Below are 20,107 nucleotides of genomic sequence, written 5' to 3'. Positions count from 1 at the left end.
CTTTGGTTGTAGAGTTTCATAGTTGAAAAGAATGTAGTCGGAACAGAATTTTCTTGAGAAGTTTTTCCAGCTTTAAATGTAGGAATGAACACGACAAGGCACGTGAAACTCTGGCCACTGACAAATGGATATTTCACAGCATCACAACGAAGGCGAATTTGTTGACTTCTCGTTTCGTGCTGGCATCAGCGCGGTGGGGACGTCTGATATGAGCCATTCGCTCGACCGTCGACGTTGTTGGAATCGTCATTCGGTGAACCTTCACCTGCAAGCTTGTTATCGGATGCCACGATTTTGCCATGAATGTTTTGCAGTTCTGATCCCTTGATGCCTTTGTTCGGCCAATAAGTGGCAGCATAATCCCTGTGAAACGTTAGTCAGGATTGTTCAAATGAGCGTCATCATCATATTTACCAGAAGCGCTTTTCGACCGATGCATGATTATCGTCCAATTCAGCGACTTGTTCAGTAATGAAATTGCCGATCTGCTTCAGTAGAGCCCTCAACTCATTGGCTCGTTGCTGTCCATCTGGTATGGCGGTCTTCGTTGTGGCCTTGATCTGCTTCAAACTATCCCTAACAGGTCTGAACAGCATCCCTATGAGAGGATCGATGTCGCTGGAAGTACCATTCGCAGGGTTCTCACTCCGTCTGTGGTCACTTCCATGTCTATGATGCGAAGAATGGCTGTGGTCATCACGATGTTTGCGCTCTTTATGCTCTTTGCTTTCCTCATGTTTTGGATGACTGTGACGAGTTTCAGACTTGGGCGTCCCATATCTCTCGGAGCTGTCACGGTGTGTTTGACTGATGGTTCGATGTCGAGGCTTCTCCGAGTCGCGATGTGCTTTGCGGTGTGTCGCCGGAGCTGGAGATCCAGGTTTCACGGACTTCTCGGAATGGTGCTTCTTGTTATTGCGATGATGATTCTCGACGGCGCGCTTTGCGGCTGGGTCGTTTCCAAACTTGCTCTTCAAAACCGAGATGAGATAATCAGCGCGTCTGACAAGGTGAACTGCGCCCGGAGATTTGGCATTCTTGTCATCCAGTCTCTCACGTTCGGCCTTCTTGTCCACACGATGCTCCTCCAGGAAGAATTTATCCTTGAGGCCGAGATCGGGATCATCACGAATCTTTTCCCATGCACCGTACCCATGTCGAGCAATCCCCACGCAGAGCATCCCATCCTCCCTGGCGCCCCAAGAACACGTATATCCAGCGTTCTTGGTGGCTTCGGGAATGCGGAATGATTTGAAGTCGGGATCTTTCGAGGTGACTTCTCGAAGGAGTCGCATTTCACCCGGTCGTTCAAGGATGGTCTCAGCATTGATACGTTTCACACCATGAAGTTCGAACAAAACTGCTTTCTTATCTTTCTTGGTGATCGGTCGATTGGATGTGCGCTCCAATTCGGCCATGCGATTCTGCTCCTCCTTGTACAATTCAGCCGACTTGTCCCAGACCTCTTTCATAGCTGCTTTGACAACATTTAGGTCTCTGCCTCGGAGGCGGGCTTCGGCCAAGAATTCTTCTTGACGATCATCGATTGAACCATAGCGGAGGTGACCTTTAATGAGATATCTGTATTCTCGCTCACTGAGTGGACGTGCAGGGTCAGATTTAGGATTGTCTTCGGATTCACTGTCCGAATCAATCTCTTTCTGTCGTTGTTCCTGTCGTCTGGCCTTGCGTGCTTCACGGTTATCAGCTTGATGGTTGCGAACACGAGGTTTGTTCTGCTCAATGACTTCTGCGAGATACCTCTCTTCGGCTTTTCGTTGTTCTTCGGCTTTAATTTCTTCCAGTTGGTCTTTGGGAATAATGTCGTCCCAGGACAATTCGTCAACCTTGACATCGACGAAGTCAAAACTTCGGAGAAATTCTTCGCCGCCGTCGGCATCAGTGCCATCGGGTTGTTCAACTTTGTAGTCTTCAGCATTGTTGAGCATAGCATCGAGATCGAGTTCCTCCAGTTTTTTCTGGTTGTCGGTTTGTTCAAACATTTTCTGGCCACGCTTCTTGAGGATTCTGGAGATTTCGCTCGAACTGCCGGGTTCGCCAACCAATGCATTGCGTCGAGCCTGAGTCTCTTTGTCGGTGACGCCTCGTTGAATGGTCAAAAATTCCAACATTAGCTTGTTGCGAGCACGCTCAAGGATTTCTTCTTCCACAGTCTCCTTGGACACCAGTCGATAGACACTGACAGGCTTGAGTTGTCCGATTCTGTGAGCTCGAGCCATTGCTTGAAGATCAGCCTGTGGATTCCAGTCGGAGTCGAAGATGATGACAGTATCTGCAGTCATGAGGTTAATGCCTAAGCCACCCGCTCGGGTAGAGAGTAAGAAACAGAAGTCGGTGCTGTCTGGAGCATTAAAATGATCGATGGCAATTCGTCGAGGAGCGGCAGCAATGGTGCCATCAAGGCGTTGATAAGCATGACCGCGATAATCCATGTAGTCTCCAAGAATATCAAGCATCTTGACCATTTGACTGAAAATTAAGACACGGTGACCATCACGTTTGAGTTTAGTAAGAAGTTGATCGAGAAGCATCATCTTACCACTACTCGTGACGAGTGCACGGAGGACTTCATCTCGCCGAGAGCCCTCGGGGACAAGGCGTTCCTCTGCACTGGGAAACATGAAAGGATGATTGCTGGCTTTCTTCAACTCCATCATGATGTTGAGGAGAGATTGCTTCTGACCTTTGGCTCCCTGGTTGAGCGCCGCATAGTTCTTGGTCAGAATGTTCTTGTAGTACTCAAGTTGAATGTCTGACAGTTCGACACGGATGATCTTTTCTGTCTTTGGGGGTAGATCCTTTTCGACTTTCTGTTTGGTTCTTCGAAGCATGTAAGGCTTAATGTCTTCGGTGAGCTGAGCAATCTTCGCACTTGCTTCTTCATTGGTCAAGTCCATGTTCTCATCAATGTTCACAACACCCGGGTTCAAAAAATCGAACAAAGCTGAGAGCTCGCCAAGGTTGTTTTGGACAGGTGTGCCGGTGATGAGAAGTCTAGCAGGAGCTTTGAATTCTCGCAAGCGGTCATATAATTGAGAATCTCGATTTTTGAGACGGTGAGCTTCATCAACAGCCATGAATTGCCATTTGATCTGACTCAAGAATGGAGCATCCTGCAACACATACTCGTAGGTTGTGAGCAGAACATGGAAGCGAGGATGACGGAAGCTTCCATCGGGCAAGAGCTCATAGTCCCGGATGATGTTGCGAGCATTCTGGTTCCCATTGTAGACAACGTAGTTTATGTCGGGTGCCCACACGTCAAATGTGTCGGCCCAGGACGGCATTGTTGAAAGTGGAACGGCGACCAGAAAAGGGCCTTGCTGGCCACGATTGTGTCTGAGCCAGCTCAAGAATGCCACAGTTTGGACAGTCTTTCCAAGACCCATCTCGTCTGCAAGGACGACATTCTTTCCTTTGACCCAATTATATGCGAGGAAGTTCAATCCGGTCATCTGGAAGTCTCGGAGAGTGCCATTCTGAATGTAAGAGGGCTGTTCGCGAACTGGTTGGAATGGTGATCGAGACACGGGATTGCTTTCAATGGTATTAGACTTGAATTCCTCTCGACGACGATTGATATATCGATCAATCTCATTCTGTGCAATCTGGCTCACCAGACTTGATGGCTCCCATGTTGCTTGATCGTAAAAGAGACCCTTCCATTTGACGTAGTACTCGGTCCCTTCTTCACCGTCTTGGTCACCAATAACTCTTTCAACCTTCTTGAAGTCTTCTAAAGCATCGATATATTGTTCTCGATCCAAAATCCATTTCTCCTTGTCTTCCGGCGCAATGTCCGGTTCGTTGACGATGCGAATATCTTCCATCAAGGTCTTCTTGACATAATTGTCCAACCGTCGCACACTCTTCACGCCAGACAGAGACTCGACCGTCTCCCAGGTAGCATGATAGTAGGCTTTCTGCTGCCATTTGATGAGGAACTCGTAATCGTCCTTTGAGGGCGATGGTGCGGTGACACCGGCCTTGAGGCGATGGTTTAGGACAATATCGATGGCCGGCGAGTTGTCTTCTTGGCCATTGGTCCAGTAATTGGGCGTCAGAGTTTCAGGATCATCCTCTTCAAAAATGTCATCATCGTCATCTTCATTATATGTAGAGACTTTCGCGGCTCTTCGTGTCGAGAATCGTATCTCGGCATGGGCAGGTGTGAGGTTTTCAGCGGATTGCAGGAATCTTCGGCGTTGTTTCTTGGTTATTCTTGCCCGTCGACCACCATACGCATCTGAATCATCATCAGAATCCGAAGGAGACTCGACAACCGGTGTAGGTTGGTTCGATGAGCGCTGAGAGACATGTCGCATACGTTTTCGGGGACGGGGAGCGATGTCTGATTCCGAATCTTCATCGTCGGATGACTCTGCCATATTGGGAACAGGCCGGGCTCGTCCACTTCGCCTCAGACCGTACATTTCTGGATTGTTTCGAATAAAATCTTCTTCGTCAACAGGATGTGCCTTTCTTTTGGCAGGTCTGATGGATTCATCGGATGAGGAATCGTTCTCTTCAGACTTTGTGCTGTTCAACTGCATCGACATGTCCATCTCATAATCGGCGTCTCCTTCGGCGTCAGGCTCATCTGAACTGGTTTCATCATGACCGGGAAGGTTTTCTTCATCGGCGTCGATATCGACTCGAGGCGGCGAGGCTCCGGCAGCGAGAGGTTCTGCAGGCTCGGACAATTCGCTATCACTGTCGGAATACTTGGTGCCGTTCTCCATGACGGCCTCGGAGCGCTCCACTGCGCCTTCAGAGGCTATGGATTGCTCGGATATTGAAGGTGGTGGTGGTTGGGCGAGGATAGCGGAGGCTGAAAAGACAAGCGTCAGCAAGGTACGCCACGGGAAGGGTCCAGCACAAAACCAACACAAGGGTCAGTAAATATGAAGTCCTGCGATTCAGAAAACACCGAAAAAAAGTGTGAAAAAGGTTTCTGAGATGAACAATGAACAATATAAGATGGATCCGATGACAAGGAGGGACGACGAGATGATTTGATGGGAAGATGTTGGATGACTTCTGAGTGCCTTCCAAAGCCGATTTTCGGCAACACAAGCGATTCCAGCGATCAGTAAAGTCAAGCCCAACGTCTCCGATGGCTCGTAGGATTTCTAAAAATTCAGATATATCAATCTCAACTTGGGGGGGATGCTGAGCTTGAAGGCGACATCTGGGCCGCTGCATGGAGGAATGGCACTTGTGGGGAGAAAATGTGCAATCAGCACCGGAAAAAAAGGATCACTCACACTCCATCAGCAATGGACAGAGCCCACGAGGCGTGTCAGAAAGTTTGGACGAGTTGTCAGGTGTAGAGGAAGAATGGTGAAGGTGGGAGAGGATCCTAGAGTAGGGTGCGGAAAGATGAGAGTATGGGCTCAGACGAGGCTTGGGGTAAAAGTGCAGAGTAGTGTGACGGAGTGAGCAGAGGGACCCGGAGGTTCCAGGCTGGCCAGGCAAAGCGCAGCAAAATGCCAAGCCTCTCCCAAAAGGAACCTTGAGTCGTGAACGGGCGCCAGGCCCAAACGGCACCTGTTCACCCCGCACCCAATCATCAAGCATGGATTTTGGATTTTCGTGAAGAGTCATTGCCACGGCCTCTCATTCTTATTTCACCGCACCCTCGAATTGTCTATTTTGTGCTATTGTCGTCGGTGACTCACATTCAAAGAATTCGTCAACTGTGAGCAGCAATAGCAATAACGGATTCTGCCGTGCTCCTTTTTATTCAGTCATTGCCTCGCCGTTCGTCCCACTCTCCATTTCTGGTAGCCTCATCTGTGTGTGTGTGTGTGTTTTTGATCCAATTACCCGACTGCCACCACAATGGCGGACAAATTGACACGGTAAACGTCGATGATCTGCAATCTTGAAGGACCAGTGGCTAATCTGTATATTAGAATTGCAATTGTCAACAGCGACAAGGTTTGTCCACTGCGTCGAAACTAAACTGCGCGCTTTTGAAATTTCGCTAACAATTCATTTCTGCCCCGCAGTGCAAGCCAAAGGTAAGCCAAAAAAACCAGATCAAACAACCAAACAATCCCAGGCTCATTCTGTCAGAAATGTCGACAAGAATGCAAGAAATCATGTCCCGTCGTCCGAACTGGCAAACTCTGTATCGAAGTCACCCCCGAATCCAAAATCGCCTACATCTCGGAACGTTTGTGCATCGGTTGTGGTATCTGTCCCAAAAAATGCCCGTTTGGTGCCATTCACATCATCAACCTGCCCACAAATCTTGAGACCCAAGTCACCCATCGGTATTCGGCAAACAGTTTCAAGTTACACAGACTTCCTATGCCACGACCTGGCCAAGTCTTGGGTTTGGTGGGCACCAACGGTATTGGGAAGAGTACGGCCTTGAAGATTCTCAGTGGTAAACTGAAACCAAATCTGGGAAGATATGACAACCCGCCGGACTGGGAGGAGATTTTGAGATATTTTCGAGGATCAGAATTACAGAGTAGGAATTCCAAAAACTCCATTCTTACCTTTATATGGCTGATTGGGAATAGACTACTTTACCAAGGTTCTCGAAGATGATCTCAAAGCAATCGTTAAACCGCAGTATGTGGACCAACTCCCAAAAGCAATCAAAAGTCCCGTCAAAACAGTCAAACCCCTGATTGAAGCCAAATCCGAGTTGGGCAATTTGCACCACATCATGGATGTGCTGGGTACGTGAAAGGCCTCCCTCAAGTAAATGAAACCAGGATAAAGACGATCCAGAAGCAAAAAATGAATTGGAGTGACTGACCAACGTTCAGAACTCAATGCCGTCCAGGATCGAGAAATCGGTCTCCTCTCCGGTGGAGAGTTGCAACGGTTTGCCATTGCTCTCGTTTGCGTCCAGAAGGCCGATGTCTATATGTTTGACGAGCCCAGCTCGTACTTAGATGTCAAACAGCGCTTGAGCGCCGCCAAAACCATTCGAGAACTTCTTCGGCCTGATGATTATGTAATCGTAGTCGAGCACGATCTGTCCGTTCTGGATTATCTCTCCGACTTCATCTGCGTCCTTTACGGGAGACCGGCTGTCTACGGCGTTGTCACGCTTCCAGCTTCGGTTCGAGAAGGTATCAACATTTTCCTCGATGGCAACATTCCCACGGAAAATCTACGTTTCCGTGAGGAAAGTCTGACCTTCCGCATAGCCGAAGCGGGTGAAGACTATATGGTCGACAAGGCTCGTGCCTTTGAATATCCATCAATGGAGAAAACCCTTGGATCGTTCCACTTGAAGATTCAAAGCGGCAAGTTTACTGATTCCGAGATTATCGTCATGATGGGTGAAAATGGGACCGGCAAAACTACATTTTGCAAGATGCTGGCTGGCGTGGAGAAGCCCGACGGGTTACAAAAGGTTCCATCGATGAATATCTCCATGAAACCTCAAAAGATCACTCCCAAATTCCAAGGCACCGTCCGACAACTCTTCTTTAAGCGAATCAAGGCCTCATTCTTGAACCCTCAATTCCAAACCGACGTCTACAAGCCTCTCCGGATCGATGACTTTATCGATCAAGAAGTTCAAAATTTATCCGGTGGTGAACTGCAACGAGTTGCCATTGTCCTCGCCCTCGGACTCCCAGCTGATATTTATCTTATTGACGAGGTAAGCGCCCCGCATACTTGGCGTTGATGCCCCGATCATAAATTTTTCGGATATCCATACTAACTTCACCGGTTTTTTTACAGCCCTCCGCATATTTGGATTCTGAGCAACGTATCGTTGCCGCTCGTGTCATCAAACGATTCATTATGCACAGCAAGAAAACAGCCTTCGTTGTCGAACACGACTTTATCATGGCCACATATCTCGCTGACCGTGTCATTGTCTTCGACGGCAAACCGTCCGTCAATGCCCGTGCCAACGCTCCTGAAAGTCTTTTGACTGGTTGCAATAAATTCCTCAAGAATCTCGACGTCACATTTCGGCGCGACCCGAACTCCTTCCGCCCACGTATCAACAAGTTCCAATCCCAGATGGACCAGGAACAGAAGTTATCGGGCAACTACTTCTTCCTCGAAGATAACGAAAGTTGAACTCGCCCTTGACTTGTCACGCAAGGCTTCAAGAAGAACTACCACGATCATCGAGATGATCGACGTGAGTACGAGTATCACCAGCGCCAAGGGAACAGGAACAACGTGGCCTCACCATTGAGAAGTCACGGAAAATGTCGCCGAGGTGATGTGTTGGTAACAGATGGCCAACCTGAGGACGAGTCTGACGACGACGACGACGACGACATTGAGGTCATGGTGGTGGAAGGCCCTCCTGCACCTTTGTAGTCAGAACGACGGTCCTGGGTTAGGGGCCCGATGCCTCCGGGCATTCCGCTACCCCCATATTGTTCTTCCAAAACCTATGGGCCATTGACCTGGATTTTGGGGATTGCCCTTAGTAATGATTGAATGGGAAGTGCCTGTACTGCAGAAAGGATGTGAATGCGTTGAAGTTTCCATTCGTCAAGAGCTGCAGAAATGACGAAGTTGAGATCAGACAAGAGAGGAGGTACGGACAGTCAGGGTGCCGCTACGTTATCAAGAACTCGCTTGACGTCTCTCTTCTCTCCCATCTTTGCTCTCAATTGCTGGATGATGGAGAACTTGGACTTTAGTCTACTATACACTCGCTAGCCATTTGATTTGTCTTCACACACCTCATATACCATATTTATGTGTCGACCGACGTCTATTCAAGCAGTCCTCTCTCCCTGCTTCCACTCAAAGTTTCCTTATACATAATCTCAACTTCCTAACACCCGGGTGCCTGCGCTGTCGTTTGTATGCTTGATAGCTTCGTGTCATTCATCACTCACCACTTTCCCTATGCCACTCTCCTCTGGTCCTTGAGAGATCCCGTCACAAAATCGTCATCCTTCTGTCCTCCCAGAACTCGCCCTTCCATTGCATACCAGTCCTGGAGATCGGCACAGTCAAAAAATTCCCGAGAACGAGGTATCTAGACCATCATCCACGTTCAGGTCCATGGGTGTGCAGCCCGGCCCGGAAGTCCAGAGATTGCCGCTCTGTCCCAAGTCGACATTCATATTTGAGATGTCGAATCTCGCCTTCGATGTTTGGACGGGATCAAACCCTTCCTCATCAGCGTCATGTGGTAATGACGGAAGAAGGTTGATATATGTTTCAGCATCTGCCGCAGTCTCGAGATTGCTGTTCGATTCAGACACACTGGTGATAGGGCTGGATTCATGGATTTTCTGGACTCTGTCCATCCAGTCATGGTTCCTATCCAGGTATTTGAGACTTTTTCGAAAGACTGGGTGATACTTCGCCGTCAGAATTGACTCGAGAAGTCCTAATAAATCACCCAGGTCGTCTCTTCCCCAGATATTCATAAATCCAGCGAAGGTCAGTGAACCTCCTCCAGTGCTTGAATCCATGATGGGCTCGGAGCACCGCTCCCCCGCTTCTGATGAACCTAGATAGACCTCCTCAGTTCTTAACGTCCGAGCATCGGTAGCGGCGTTAGCATCCGGCGCACTGAGGGTATTGTCAAAGGCTGAAGCGATGCAATCGGAAGTAGAGTCACACGAATCCCACGGGGCAGCTTTGGATGTCGAATCCTCCTCGTTCTCCAATTCCAATCGTGATATTCGGAGCTGGAGGCCATCGACGACATCGGCCACCTCCCTATCAAGAGAATCTGAAGAAGACGAGGGAGTATACAGGGGATCGAGCAGTGCTTGCATTTGGTGTGCTCGCTCGAGATACGCGTGCAATCTAGCATCGTTAGGTCTCAAAACCTCGGCGGCACTGACCCGAGCTCGACAAAACCAGGTCATCGCTTCCTGAAAGTGACCTCGTTGCTCGCAAATCCAAGCAAGACCTCGAAGGGCTTCTACTCTGAGGTCACCCTCGTGGTTCCCAGGTTCGGCTGGGCGCAGAACTTGGAGAAAAGCCCTCTCTGCCAGGTCATAATAACCCGACTTATAAAGGAGATAGCCGATATCCACCAAACATTCGTTGTACCACCGATGGCTCGTACCAAATATCTCGTTGCAGCGTTGCAACATGTCCAAATCCAGCCTCAAAGCGGCAGAAACTTGTCCAATCTCTCGCAGCACTCTGGCCAGAGTTCTTTCGGAGTCAAATGTTCTTTCTGAGCTCTTCCCTCCTTGCCTGGTCATGATATTCAGCATGACTTTCAAGACTAAAGGAAGCAAGGGCGCTAGTTCTCTTCCCCGTTGACATAGGATCAACACCATCGCCAAAGGGTGGTCTTTCCCCAACAGTTTTCGCGAAAGGGATGCGAGATAGCTAATAAGCCCGAGCTTTAAACTGGATGTCCTTAAATGAACTCCATAATCTGTACTGCACCACTCAATCAATTCACGCAACAGTAGCGAGTGTTCTTGTCGGATCAAGTCTGGTGCTAGTTGACAGAATCTTTGGACTGCAGGTAGTCCTACATCACACGCACCGTCTCTCGTTGCTTGGAGGGCGCCTTCCAACTCACTGAATATTTCGTAGGGGTCAATTAAATCGGTAGTTACTCGATAACACGTCGGAATAGGATGGGTGCGAGATAGGAAATAGTCATCGCCGAGGGTGAAACGCCATGAAAAATAGTTGTTGACTTGGATTAGCGATTTTTCCACAAGGTCTATCTCGGCAGAGTGCCGCAGATGGAAATGAATGTCCACATAAGCTGCTGCCTGGCGTCTGAATTTGTCTCTATTAGCCCAAGGCTCGGAAAGATCTGAGGTACTGTGAGCATTCGGTCTTCTGGGCATCCGGACTCGGCTCCGGAAACTGGATCGGAAATGGCGTTTTGCCCGGTCGAGTGGGACTTCTCGATTGTTGACAATAGGTTGTGGAGGATTGAGTCCGGCTTGGATGAAAGCTTGGGCGGTTTTGGCTGCGATTTCCAATTCTTCAAGCTTGAAATTCTTCTTGAGGTTCCAGCGTTCGATACGAAGCTTGAACATTGACGTCCTTCTAGGGTCAACAGAGTCGAGCGGCTCGGAAACACACTTACGAGGCATGAAATTGGTGTTCTTTGGCCAAAATCTCCGACACTTCCTTCAATGATTGTCCCTTAACAATGTAGAGCTCCTCCAAAATGGGTCTAATTCGGTCCCATTCTTCCTCGCATGGGGCACGTTGTCGGGTGCGTCGCACCCCGGAGGTCATCATTGCGAACTCAATCTCAGGGCGGAATGACTGTAGAGTCTGGCAAGAGCATCAGACGGAGAGGCTGAGCCGAAATGAGTCTGGTGGCAGATGGTTTGGATTGGAGGGAGGAACAAAGGCTGCCAGAGAGGATGTTGTAATTATAAATCGCCACGACGGCAACATCTTGACGGTCGTCGAAGAAAGGGACAAAAGTCGGTATGATCCAGCTAGATCAGGCCGGCGCGAGGCGCGAGGCAGACACTCGCCTGACATCATAGACATATAGACAGTAAATTGGAAGCAGTGGCTGAGGTTCGGAAGTGCTGATTGGTGAAATTCTGAACGACTTTTGTAACCCGAGATGGCCCCAATCACATTATGATTCTGCTTGAAGTTCAATTGTATCTTCCAAGCACTAGCATGTCGAGACAAATGCTGAAAGCACCCTCAATTGAAGCACTCTGGTATCATTTGACAACAGAGTCCTTGGCACCGACATTTGTGGTTTCTCTCGCAGACAGTCAATCAAACGGCCACCAAGAGATGGGGCTTGATTCTCGCCCAGCGACAACTACATGAACGAATACACGCGGGAATTGACGGTGCTCAATGCTGGTTGGTATACAACGAACGTACAGTAGGCGATTGGGTCGGGTTTTTGCGCTTTCTCAAAGCTTCCGGCTGACTGTTGACTGTCCAGTGTACCATCAAACATCGCCGTGCTCAATCCTTCGGTATTCTTAATAGGATTCGTCCACATGAGCAATTCTTATCTAAGAAGTATTGTATGTTCGTCATCCATTCATACACATTGTTGTGACCTCGGCGTCAATGCGCGCGCTCCAGGACATCAGCCAGAAGAAATCCAAAACAGCAGTTCTGTACAATGGCATCCCGAGCAACGCGCTCTTGAATCGCAGTGGACCAGGAGGTGATACCCATGCGATCCAGGAGACAAATGGAGAGACAGTTGTCTTTGGCGGTAACCAGCCCGTCTTTGATCCTCAAGGGTACTTTATCGGACCGGTAGGGGTAAGGAGCAGTACAGTGGCTCAGGATATTTATGTTGCAGTGCATGCGGCGCAAAGGACCGAAACGACTACCACTGCATGATTGATGATAGTTGCGAAAAGAAACGATGGGGGCGTAGGGTTGAGTGTGCTATGTTTTCGACTTCCTACCGAGATTGATTGCGAGAGGGTTTCTCGTACCTGCTTCATTATAGGTTCAATGGATCCAATGAGTCCGGTCTGGTCTGCTGCTCTGCCCGAGTCCCCAATGCCATCAGACCACTAAGTAGTCATTGTTTCAATCAAGCTCGACAGTGCCCCATTCTACACTCGCGATTGAGTCGAATGCGTTCATCCGTCAAATTAAGTGTGGGCACGGCATGTAACTATATGTAATTGACGACATTGAAAGTCTTCTTGCTTTCTGTTCCGGTCGATATCTGATCATCTTACCAGCTGTTTATTCCTTGGACTCACCATCAAGATCCTCTCTGACCCAAACCAAACCGTTTCAGATCGCAATTCGAATTCGAAATTTGCTCTCAAACCACGCAGCATCATAGGCTGAGCGCTAAGCTTTTGCCAGAATTCATCGTGAAAGAATGAATCCCGCCCAGAGCGACGTATCCGTAAGAATAGACGAGCCGCGTGTTTAAGACGAGCAGGATACTCGAGCGAGCAGCAATGTTTCAGACAAAAGACAGCCGAAAGGGGGTCCATTGGCTGAACAAGAACCCATCAGCAAAGAGGCCGATGAGTCGGGCCCCGCGAAAGATATGAGGAAAGCATGGAAGGTGCCGATTCGAGGACGCATGAGATCAAGAGTATTCAAGAATGGGCGTGATGTTTAGTCGATAAAGTCTGGAGACGTGTATGGTATCAGCATCAGTCTTTGGTGTTTGTATGGCAATATATTGAATCTAAAGGATTCGGCGTCAACAATCTTCATCGTCGTGAGAGGGCTTGAATTTGAAATGAATACTTTGACTTATATCCATCTGTAATTCTGCATGATCAGGCGCCGTCAGCCAATTACACAAGTGGAACCTGCTGTACATGTAGCCAGGGGATGCGTAACGGGAATCCACTGCGGCAGTGTCATGGGGCGCCAAGACCCCATACCAAGAACATGTATATAGCATGCGTTACGCAGGATACCCCTATCCGACTTCCAAGCGTGGAAGTCGATGTCGCCCCTGCACCTATATAGATAGATAGGTGCCCTTTTGACGTCTTTACAGCCCGCTGGCGGGCCTGCCCCTGACAGGCAGCATGCTTGCGGTCACGACAAAAGGCCTAAAGCCGTCACCGGCCTGGAGACTATTGTACGACTCATATTGAACTTGGATCTATCCTTGAAATAGAGTCTTTATATCACAAAATTGTGACTGAACCACGCGTCGGGGAAGTTTGGCGTATCGACGGATGGATGTCCTAAAGTGCACTCAATCATCACGTTTCGAACTCTTAAATGGGATTGGAATAAGGAGATTGTGGCAGTGACAGGTGATGGCAGTGGCATGGGCGCCAATATTGTCCAAACTGCTGGCCAGCAGAGGGGGGTCAAAGTTTTGATTTTGGATATCTCTCCGCCCAGGGATCTATTGCGTGGGTTCTGTCAATCTGATCACCCAGACACTGAAGAAACGGCAGCTGTTCGAGTACCGGTATATCAAGTCGATATCACCCTTCTAGAAACCGTCATATCGACCGCAGCTCGCGTCCAAGCCGAGCATGGTGTGTTTACATTCCTGATTAACAAAGCTGGGAACCGCGATTGACCAGCCCGCCCCGATGGATAGCATCCGCAAGGTTTTTGATGTCAACTTCTTCGCTCCTTCACTTGGTAAAGAAGTTCTTGCCGTCAATGATCGAACGCGATCACGGTCACATCGTTCCAGTGGCAAGCATGGCGAGTTTTACCGCCCGCACAGCGAATGTGGATTGTGTTACGGAGCACAGAGAGCGAAGGTAACAGGAGTGCAAACTTCTTCCGAGCTGAATTTCTCCCCGTTTGCTTATTCATCTGATGCCCTTGGACAGCGTCTTTCACCTGCCTGGGTGCGAACGCCCATACTGGAACGATTCACGCAAATCTGACGGACTGATATTTCCGCTGTCATATATGGCAGATTATCTCTCCCAAAATGCTGCCAATAGACATCCTCTTCTCCCTCTGACACGCGGACCAACCGCGAGAATTTCAACTGATATCTGCTCAAGGGTACCAGTCGCCTGTACACAGGTCCTGCACAATCAGTGGCAACGCTGTTCCCGGCGGACAACAATGGATTGTATATTACATCTGCAGGATTCTATCTCTATACTACCTGAAGAATCCACCTCCAACATCGCAGCGGACAACCGATGTGCCTTCTCCATCGATAAGTCTTCGAAATGAACAATGGTTTCTGGTGTCGTGATCCAACTCCAAACTCATGCGTTGATGTCATGTCGACAATATGCATGAACATCCTCGGTGTTGGTCCCCAGACATCGCCCCTCGCGCCAGAGGCTTGCGGGCCGAGTTCTCCCGTTGCCAGTGCCGGATCTTTTCGCAACACTTGCCGAGCGTGAAAATGAACTCTCCCTCATCTCGTCCCGATGCAACCCTTCATAGGGCCCCTTTTCGAAGCCTTGAGACGTCCTTGCAGGTAGAGGACACGCAAGGAAAATGTGCGATGTGACCGTCCACATGCAAGCGGCGCCCGTAGCTTTACTCGGAGACAGGGAAGCTGGTGACATCGAAGCGAAATACAAAGAAGGGGGGGGGTCGTATACTTACAGAAAACACCTCCGATCGGCCCTCTTGGTTTGCTGAAGGAGGAGGAACAAAAGCGGTGTGTCAAGTGGACTTGCCTGTGCTGAATGGAACTTCGGGTTAACCTGCGTCGACATGAGGCGGACAAGTGATCCGGTCCTCGCTGCTATAATAAATCTTCCCGGTCTTTGACGCACGCTTTGCATCTGAAATGGGGATCGAACCTCGATGATCGAGCGAGACAATATGTGTTATTGATACAAATTCTAATCTAAGCATAACCTCTCCGCCGTTTCCCTTGGTTTCTGGGTCGCTCTGTGACGACCATCGGATTGACCTTATTCTTCGGTCTGGTCTTGAAGCCTGATTTGGCCTAGAAAACAGTTAGAAAGATCATAAATACAATCATGGAAGGCTTGGCTTACTGGAGTTCCCCACGGGCTGACAGGATCACGGTTTCCTTTGGATTTTCCTCGACCACCGCCGTGTGGATGATCTGCCGCGTTCATGGCAACACCTCGAACGGTCGGTCGAATGTTCAACCATCGGGCACGGCCAGCTTTTCCTAGTGATGTATACTTGAAGTTGACATTGCTTGCCACACCAATGGTTGCGACAGCTTCTTTGTCGATGAGTCGAACTTCACCACTAGAAAGTCGCACTGTCACGTAGTTGGCAGCCTTTTCGAACTTCTTGAGTTGGTCTTTGGTCAAAGTAGACAGATCCAGAGTTCCAGAGTCCCCAATAAGTTTGATCATCTCTTTCTGCACTGCGTCTTCACCTTTGCCGACAATGATACCATGTGTGCCGGCACTGCGACAGAACTTTCCAATACCATGGGCTGTGGGAGTGATGTTGAAAATGGGAGTTCCAACGGGAATCATGCTGAGTTTCAGACAGTTGCCTCTCCAAGCGGTTTTAGAAGCGATCACACCCTGATCCATTTGTCCGCCCATTTCCTCAAGTAGCGATTTTGGAAGACCAGATCTGTAGCTTTCCACGTAGTCGCCGGCTCGCAAACCTTCGGGAGCGAGAATATAAGTCCTTTTCCCCGTCTCCACATTTCTCACCAGGGCAATATGGGCAGTACGACCGGGGTCATGTTCGATTCGTTCAACAAGATGTTTGCCTCCCTCGCTCCGACGAAAATCAACGATGCGTATCCTTCTCTTATGGCCACCTCCTCGATGTCGGACCACCACGTGGCCGGTATCGTTTCGGCCACCTTTTCCATGGCCTTTTTTGGGATATGTGAGTGAAAATACAGGTCGGCCCTTCCAGAGATGTTCATTCAATGGCCGGATCAAATGGCGAATGCCAGGAGTTCGTGGAGTGTATCGTCGAAGACGTACCTCTCCGACGTCTGGTCCAATTCGGTCTTGAGGGAGAGCCACGGGGGGATCTGCACGGGCGGTGTCCAGGACTGAGGTGCTCGGATGTACTGGATCAATGACCTGAGCATATGAGCGTCGGAAGCCAGGTGTAGAAAGCTGACACTTTCTACACAAGGAGCGAAATGGTATTCGCGGTTGTAACATTGTATAGGTACTTGATTCGCGACCGACAACAAAAAGATAATAAGCGTGAATTCACGTCGGAGAAAACATTGTCTCAAGTTGACATTTAATGGGCGGACGTGTTGGACTGCAGGTCCCGTTGACAAGCTCCAATTTTCACCTAAAGTTGCAGCCTCGGAAAACATTCCTTGTTGATCAGGGGCGGACAAATGTGCTGTCTGCCATAAACCTTGTGCCATCAATCTTAGCATCACTCCGACGAAATCACCGATCTTCAAATGCGCTTTTCCCCTTGGACTCAAGATCGTCATCCGAAATGTATGAAAGCCAAGTACTCAGAAATCAGAGTAAGTCATGACGAATCTTCTTGTGGTCAATAAGAAAATCGGGTGCATACCACTCCCAGCAGTGGTCAAATATCACATTTCATGCTCCGCAGTCGTCGCTTCAAAGTTCCAAAGTGGGTTAACATAAGTGAATCTGGGTCTGTAGAGCGACTCTCAAAAGCACAACCTGACTGAAATTGATATATGCTGATGAATGGTAGTTTGTCCCCCTCCCTACCAAACGAGTCTCTTGTCAGCAAACATCTCCACCAGTGTTGATCCTGCCTCGACATCTCTGGGAAGTGCCTCCCTTGATCTAAAGAATGATGGATGTTTCAGGATATTGGCCTTATGGACTGAATTCCTACGGGATTTATGATGACAACAAACTTACACTCTGTCCTGCGCCTCGGGCGACCAATGCGATCTCAACCATGTTCTTTCACCTGAGAAATCTCCCTCCTGCGTATTTTTCCTTGCAGGGAAATATAATCGAGTCAAGCGTGTCTACACGTATATTGAAGGGGACACAAATGCCCCCCCCTGTGTACGAATTTGGCTTACGTCGGTTGCTGTGACAAAGGAGCAAAGTGTGTTTATCCCCATCTTCAAGAGCCCCCCCCCCCCCTGATATTCTCGTTCAGGGGACTGCAGAAATGGTCGATGTCGACTGCCACATGTTGATCGGGTGAGTCGAAAGAAAAAAAGAAAATTGATCTCTGGATCTGGGACTACTTCGACAGCGTCAACTGTCGTTGGCTCGCCCACTGATGACAAATGGAATTATGAATTGGATCCCATGCTTCTTGTAGCTGTAGACGTTGTGGGCGGCCAAGGACCATTCAGCCAGCAGCAAGACTTATCTCATTGTCAGTGACTCAGGCCCTGGCCGTATGCTGAAGATCGTTGCCGAGAGAGACCGAGTGGAACTGGATAATTTCTTCGAAGACCCGGGAGTGGCAGTGCTGAGAGGAAGTTGGGAGAGAGCAGAAGGCAAATTGACATTCTGGGTTGGACTACGATCATTCGATGACATGGTGAAGAGTGGGAGCGCATGCTTGCCTCGCTTAGACAGAAACAAAGAAACACTGCCTCTTTAGGGACTTTCTGTGAATGGTTGTTGGGGATGGTGATGGCGGACATCTGGTTCCTTTGGTGGACGGCCCTATGGTTTCTGTGATGGGGTAATACTCCGTCGCCCGTAAGGACTTCTGAGAACCGTGTATGTAAAAAGGTATCTGGTATAGGAACTAGCGTTCGTAAACAGCCTCACCTTGGGCAGCGAGGAGGTGCTTAGGTTTCAGTCGTCGAGACGCATTTGTGTCTGATTGGGCTGGGGAATTCCTATGGTGAAACCAGCCACCGGTAAGCCACAAGTGGTGGAATTATGGGGCCGCCTATCTCACGATAAAGTGGGGAGGTGTAGTATCGAGTCGGAATGACGCCTGCTCTTCAGTTAGAGTGATGCACCTCCTGTGTGATGAAAATTGCGAACAGGTATTATCAGTCGGAGAAGCAGCCGTCAAAAAGGGTGAATTCGAGGGCGGCCAGTGTTTGATCCGGAGGGGGAAGGGCAGAGACCCAGAGTTCCAGGAGGAATACGAGAGTGCATCAGCCAGACAAACTACAGGGTCAGATCAGCCGATCAAATCACCGGACTCTAATTTGTACATAGCCTCGGCAGATGGAAGCGAAGCAGACGTGACATTTGAGATTCGAAACTTGGGACTTGAGCGTGATGGACAGGACAGAAGCCAAGCAAGGGACCGAATGAATAGAGGAAAGGAAAGATATCAAGATGAAAAAGCGCATGAATTGCAAGTTTAGTGACAATACCCACGGAGAATAGCTAGATGCGGGCCGGTTACTTAGCAGCGGACGTTGTCGTTAAACTTGATAGGCGAGAGTTTTAACTACATTGAGGCAATCCAAGGGCAGCAAGAGCACAAGGCTAGAGAGAGGCCCGAGCCGTTCGGAATGCATCCATCGAGAGCATCCACAGTACCCAGTCCATCTCAGGGCTCAAAGTGCTCGTGGCAGCGAGCCACCGTGCAGCCCCCAGCCTAAGGAGTAAAGAGTAAAGGCTGGCCAGGCTAATGGGAAAAGTTAGAATGGGCCGTTGTTTCGCGGCCACTGACCTGTTTTCACACCACGAACCTCATTCTGAGCTCGCTGCAGCCGGGGCCGTGTTTCTCGAACGCTCAGTACTTGCTGACGACAATGGAGAAGTTCCCTCTCTTGTGAGACCACTGGGTCTGCTCTATGTGCAGTCTTCTGACCTGTTCTTGTGTTGTTGCCTGAAGTGATTCTCTGGCATGTCCCCCCTTGAAGCATTCCAAATGACCTGTGATGACCACTGCCACCATTCGCAACCGAGACAGAGAGCATGCTCGATGAGGAATTGAATCGTGCCTGATGGAGAGTGGAGCCGAGCCATCCCTCAAGCCGTCAACCACCAAGGGCAATGGATGAATGGGTGGGTGAATGAGATCCAAGTTGACGCGACTAGAGAAGTGGCCGCATAAAAGTGCGACCGTTGGGCGGAGCGCAGCCAAGTTTGGCTGCGTGAAAGAAGCAAACTTCTGCACCATGCACCGAAATCCACCCACTTGTCCACTGCGCTGCGACTTTTTGTTCTTCCTGCTGCAAACCTGCCCAAGCAGAGTGACTGTGCGGAGGGGCTCGACTGTGAGTGATTGAGGGATGGATTTGTGTGAGTGTCCTGAGAATTGCTCTCGTCTTCTCTCACAATAGCAGAGCATCCAATCCCCTCCCCTGCTCTCCTCTCGCCTGCCAACCACTGTCCCTTTCTCCTATTCTTCTTCGTCCTCTGCTTCCTCCTGCTGCTTTTTTCTCCTACCCACGCTTCCAAAGGTCATAGCCCAAAGTCTGTGTCTGGGTCTTGGTCGAAGTCCTGAGTACGAGTCTGAAAAGACGGGCCTTTCTCGCAACCAACGCAATCGAGCAAATCAAGCACCCTCGCTCTCACTCGATCAACTCGCTCAGTCAGTCAATCAGCCTCTCGGACGGTCTCTCCACTCCTCAGCCAAAAAAAAAAAAATTCCCGTTCCTCCTCGTCCTCTCAGCCTCTCATCCTTTTAGACCTGCTTCCCTCCAGGCCCCGTCCACCGACCGCCAAACGGGGCTTCAGTCGTCTACCAGAGTCGGCTCCTTTGTTTTCGGTCTGATCTTTGGTTCTTTCCTTCTCCCATCTCCACTCTTGCTGGTACGGTATTGTATCAAGACCACCTGCTCGCCCTCCCACGATACCTACTAAACCCGGCCGATTTCCCTCCTCCTCTGCTG

General features: G+C 49.5%; 5 protein-coding genes across 5 annotated transcripts; 2 read left to right on the top strand and 3 right to left on the bottom strand.

Moving 5' to 3' along the window:
• Nucleotides 1–185: 185 nt before the first annotated feature.
• On the bottom strand, nucleotides 186–4,763 carry Z518_11036 (uncharacterized protein; the record flags this gene model as incomplete). The annotated part of the gene is made up of 2 exons (XM_013411306.1): nucleotides 186–363; nucleotides 415–4,763. 2 exons carry the CDS (start codon nucleotides 4,761–4,763, stop codon nucleotides 186–188), a joined length of 4,527 nt encoding a protein of 1,508 aa, XP_013266760.1.
• Nucleotides 4,764–5,865: 1,102 nt separating this feature from the next.
• On the top strand, nucleotides 5,866–8,088 carry Z518_11035 (translation initiation factor RLI1; the record flags this gene model as incomplete). Its single annotated transcript, XM_013411305.1, has 7 exons — nucleotides 5,866–5,885; nucleotides 5,940–5,964; nucleotides 6,036–6,047; nucleotides 6,103–6,505; nucleotides 6,558–6,719; nucleotides 6,810–7,657; nucleotides 7,741–8,088. The coding sequence occupies 7 exons, from the start codon at nucleotides 5,866–5,868 to the stop codon at nucleotides 8,086–8,088; spliced, it is 1,818 nt and encodes a 605-aa protein (XP_013266759.1).
• An 896-nt stretch (nucleotides 8,089–8,984) lies between these two features.
• Z518_11034 (uncharacterized protein) lies at nucleotides 8,985–11,205 on the bottom strand (the record flags this gene model as incomplete). Its single annotated transcript, XM_013411304.1, has 2 exons — nucleotides 8,985–11,010; nucleotides 11,051–11,205. 2 exons carry the CDS (start codon nucleotides 11,203–11,205, stop codon nucleotides 8,985–8,987), a joined length of 2,181 nt encoding a protein of 726 aa, XP_013266758.1.
• Nucleotides 11,206–12,018: 813 nt separating this feature from the next.
• Z518_11033 (uncharacterized protein) lies at nucleotides 12,019–12,300 on the top strand (the record flags this gene model as incomplete). The annotated part of the gene is made up of 1 exon (XM_013411303.1): nucleotides 12,019–12,300. One exon carries the CDS (start codon nucleotides 12,019–12,021, stop codon nucleotides 12,298–12,300), a length of 282 nt encoding a protein of 93 aa, XP_013266757.1.
• A 2,929-nt stretch (nucleotides 12,301–15,229) lies between these two features.
• Nucleotides 15,230–16,496, bottom strand: Z518_11032 (uncharacterized protein; the record flags this gene model as incomplete). The annotated part of the gene is made up of 2 exons (XM_013411302.1): nucleotides 15,230–15,331; nucleotides 15,384–16,496. 2 exons carry the CDS (start codon nucleotides 16,494–16,496, stop codon nucleotides 15,230–15,232), a joined length of 1,215 nt encoding a protein of 404 aa, XP_013266756.1.
• Between the last annotated feature and the right edge of the window lie 3,611 nt (nucleotides 16,497–20,107).

The sequence above is a fragment of the Rhinocladiella mackenziei genome, assembly GCF_000835555.1.
Source record: "Rhinocladiella mackenziei CBS 650.93 unplaced genomic scaffold supercont1.11, whole genome shotgun sequence".
Classification (NCBI taxonomy): Eukaryota; Fungi; Ascomycota; class Eurotiomycetes; order Chaetothyriales; family Herpotrichiellaceae; genus Rhinocladiella; species Rhinocladiella mackenziei.
This window is presented reverse-complemented; position numbering and strand designations above follow the sequence as displayed.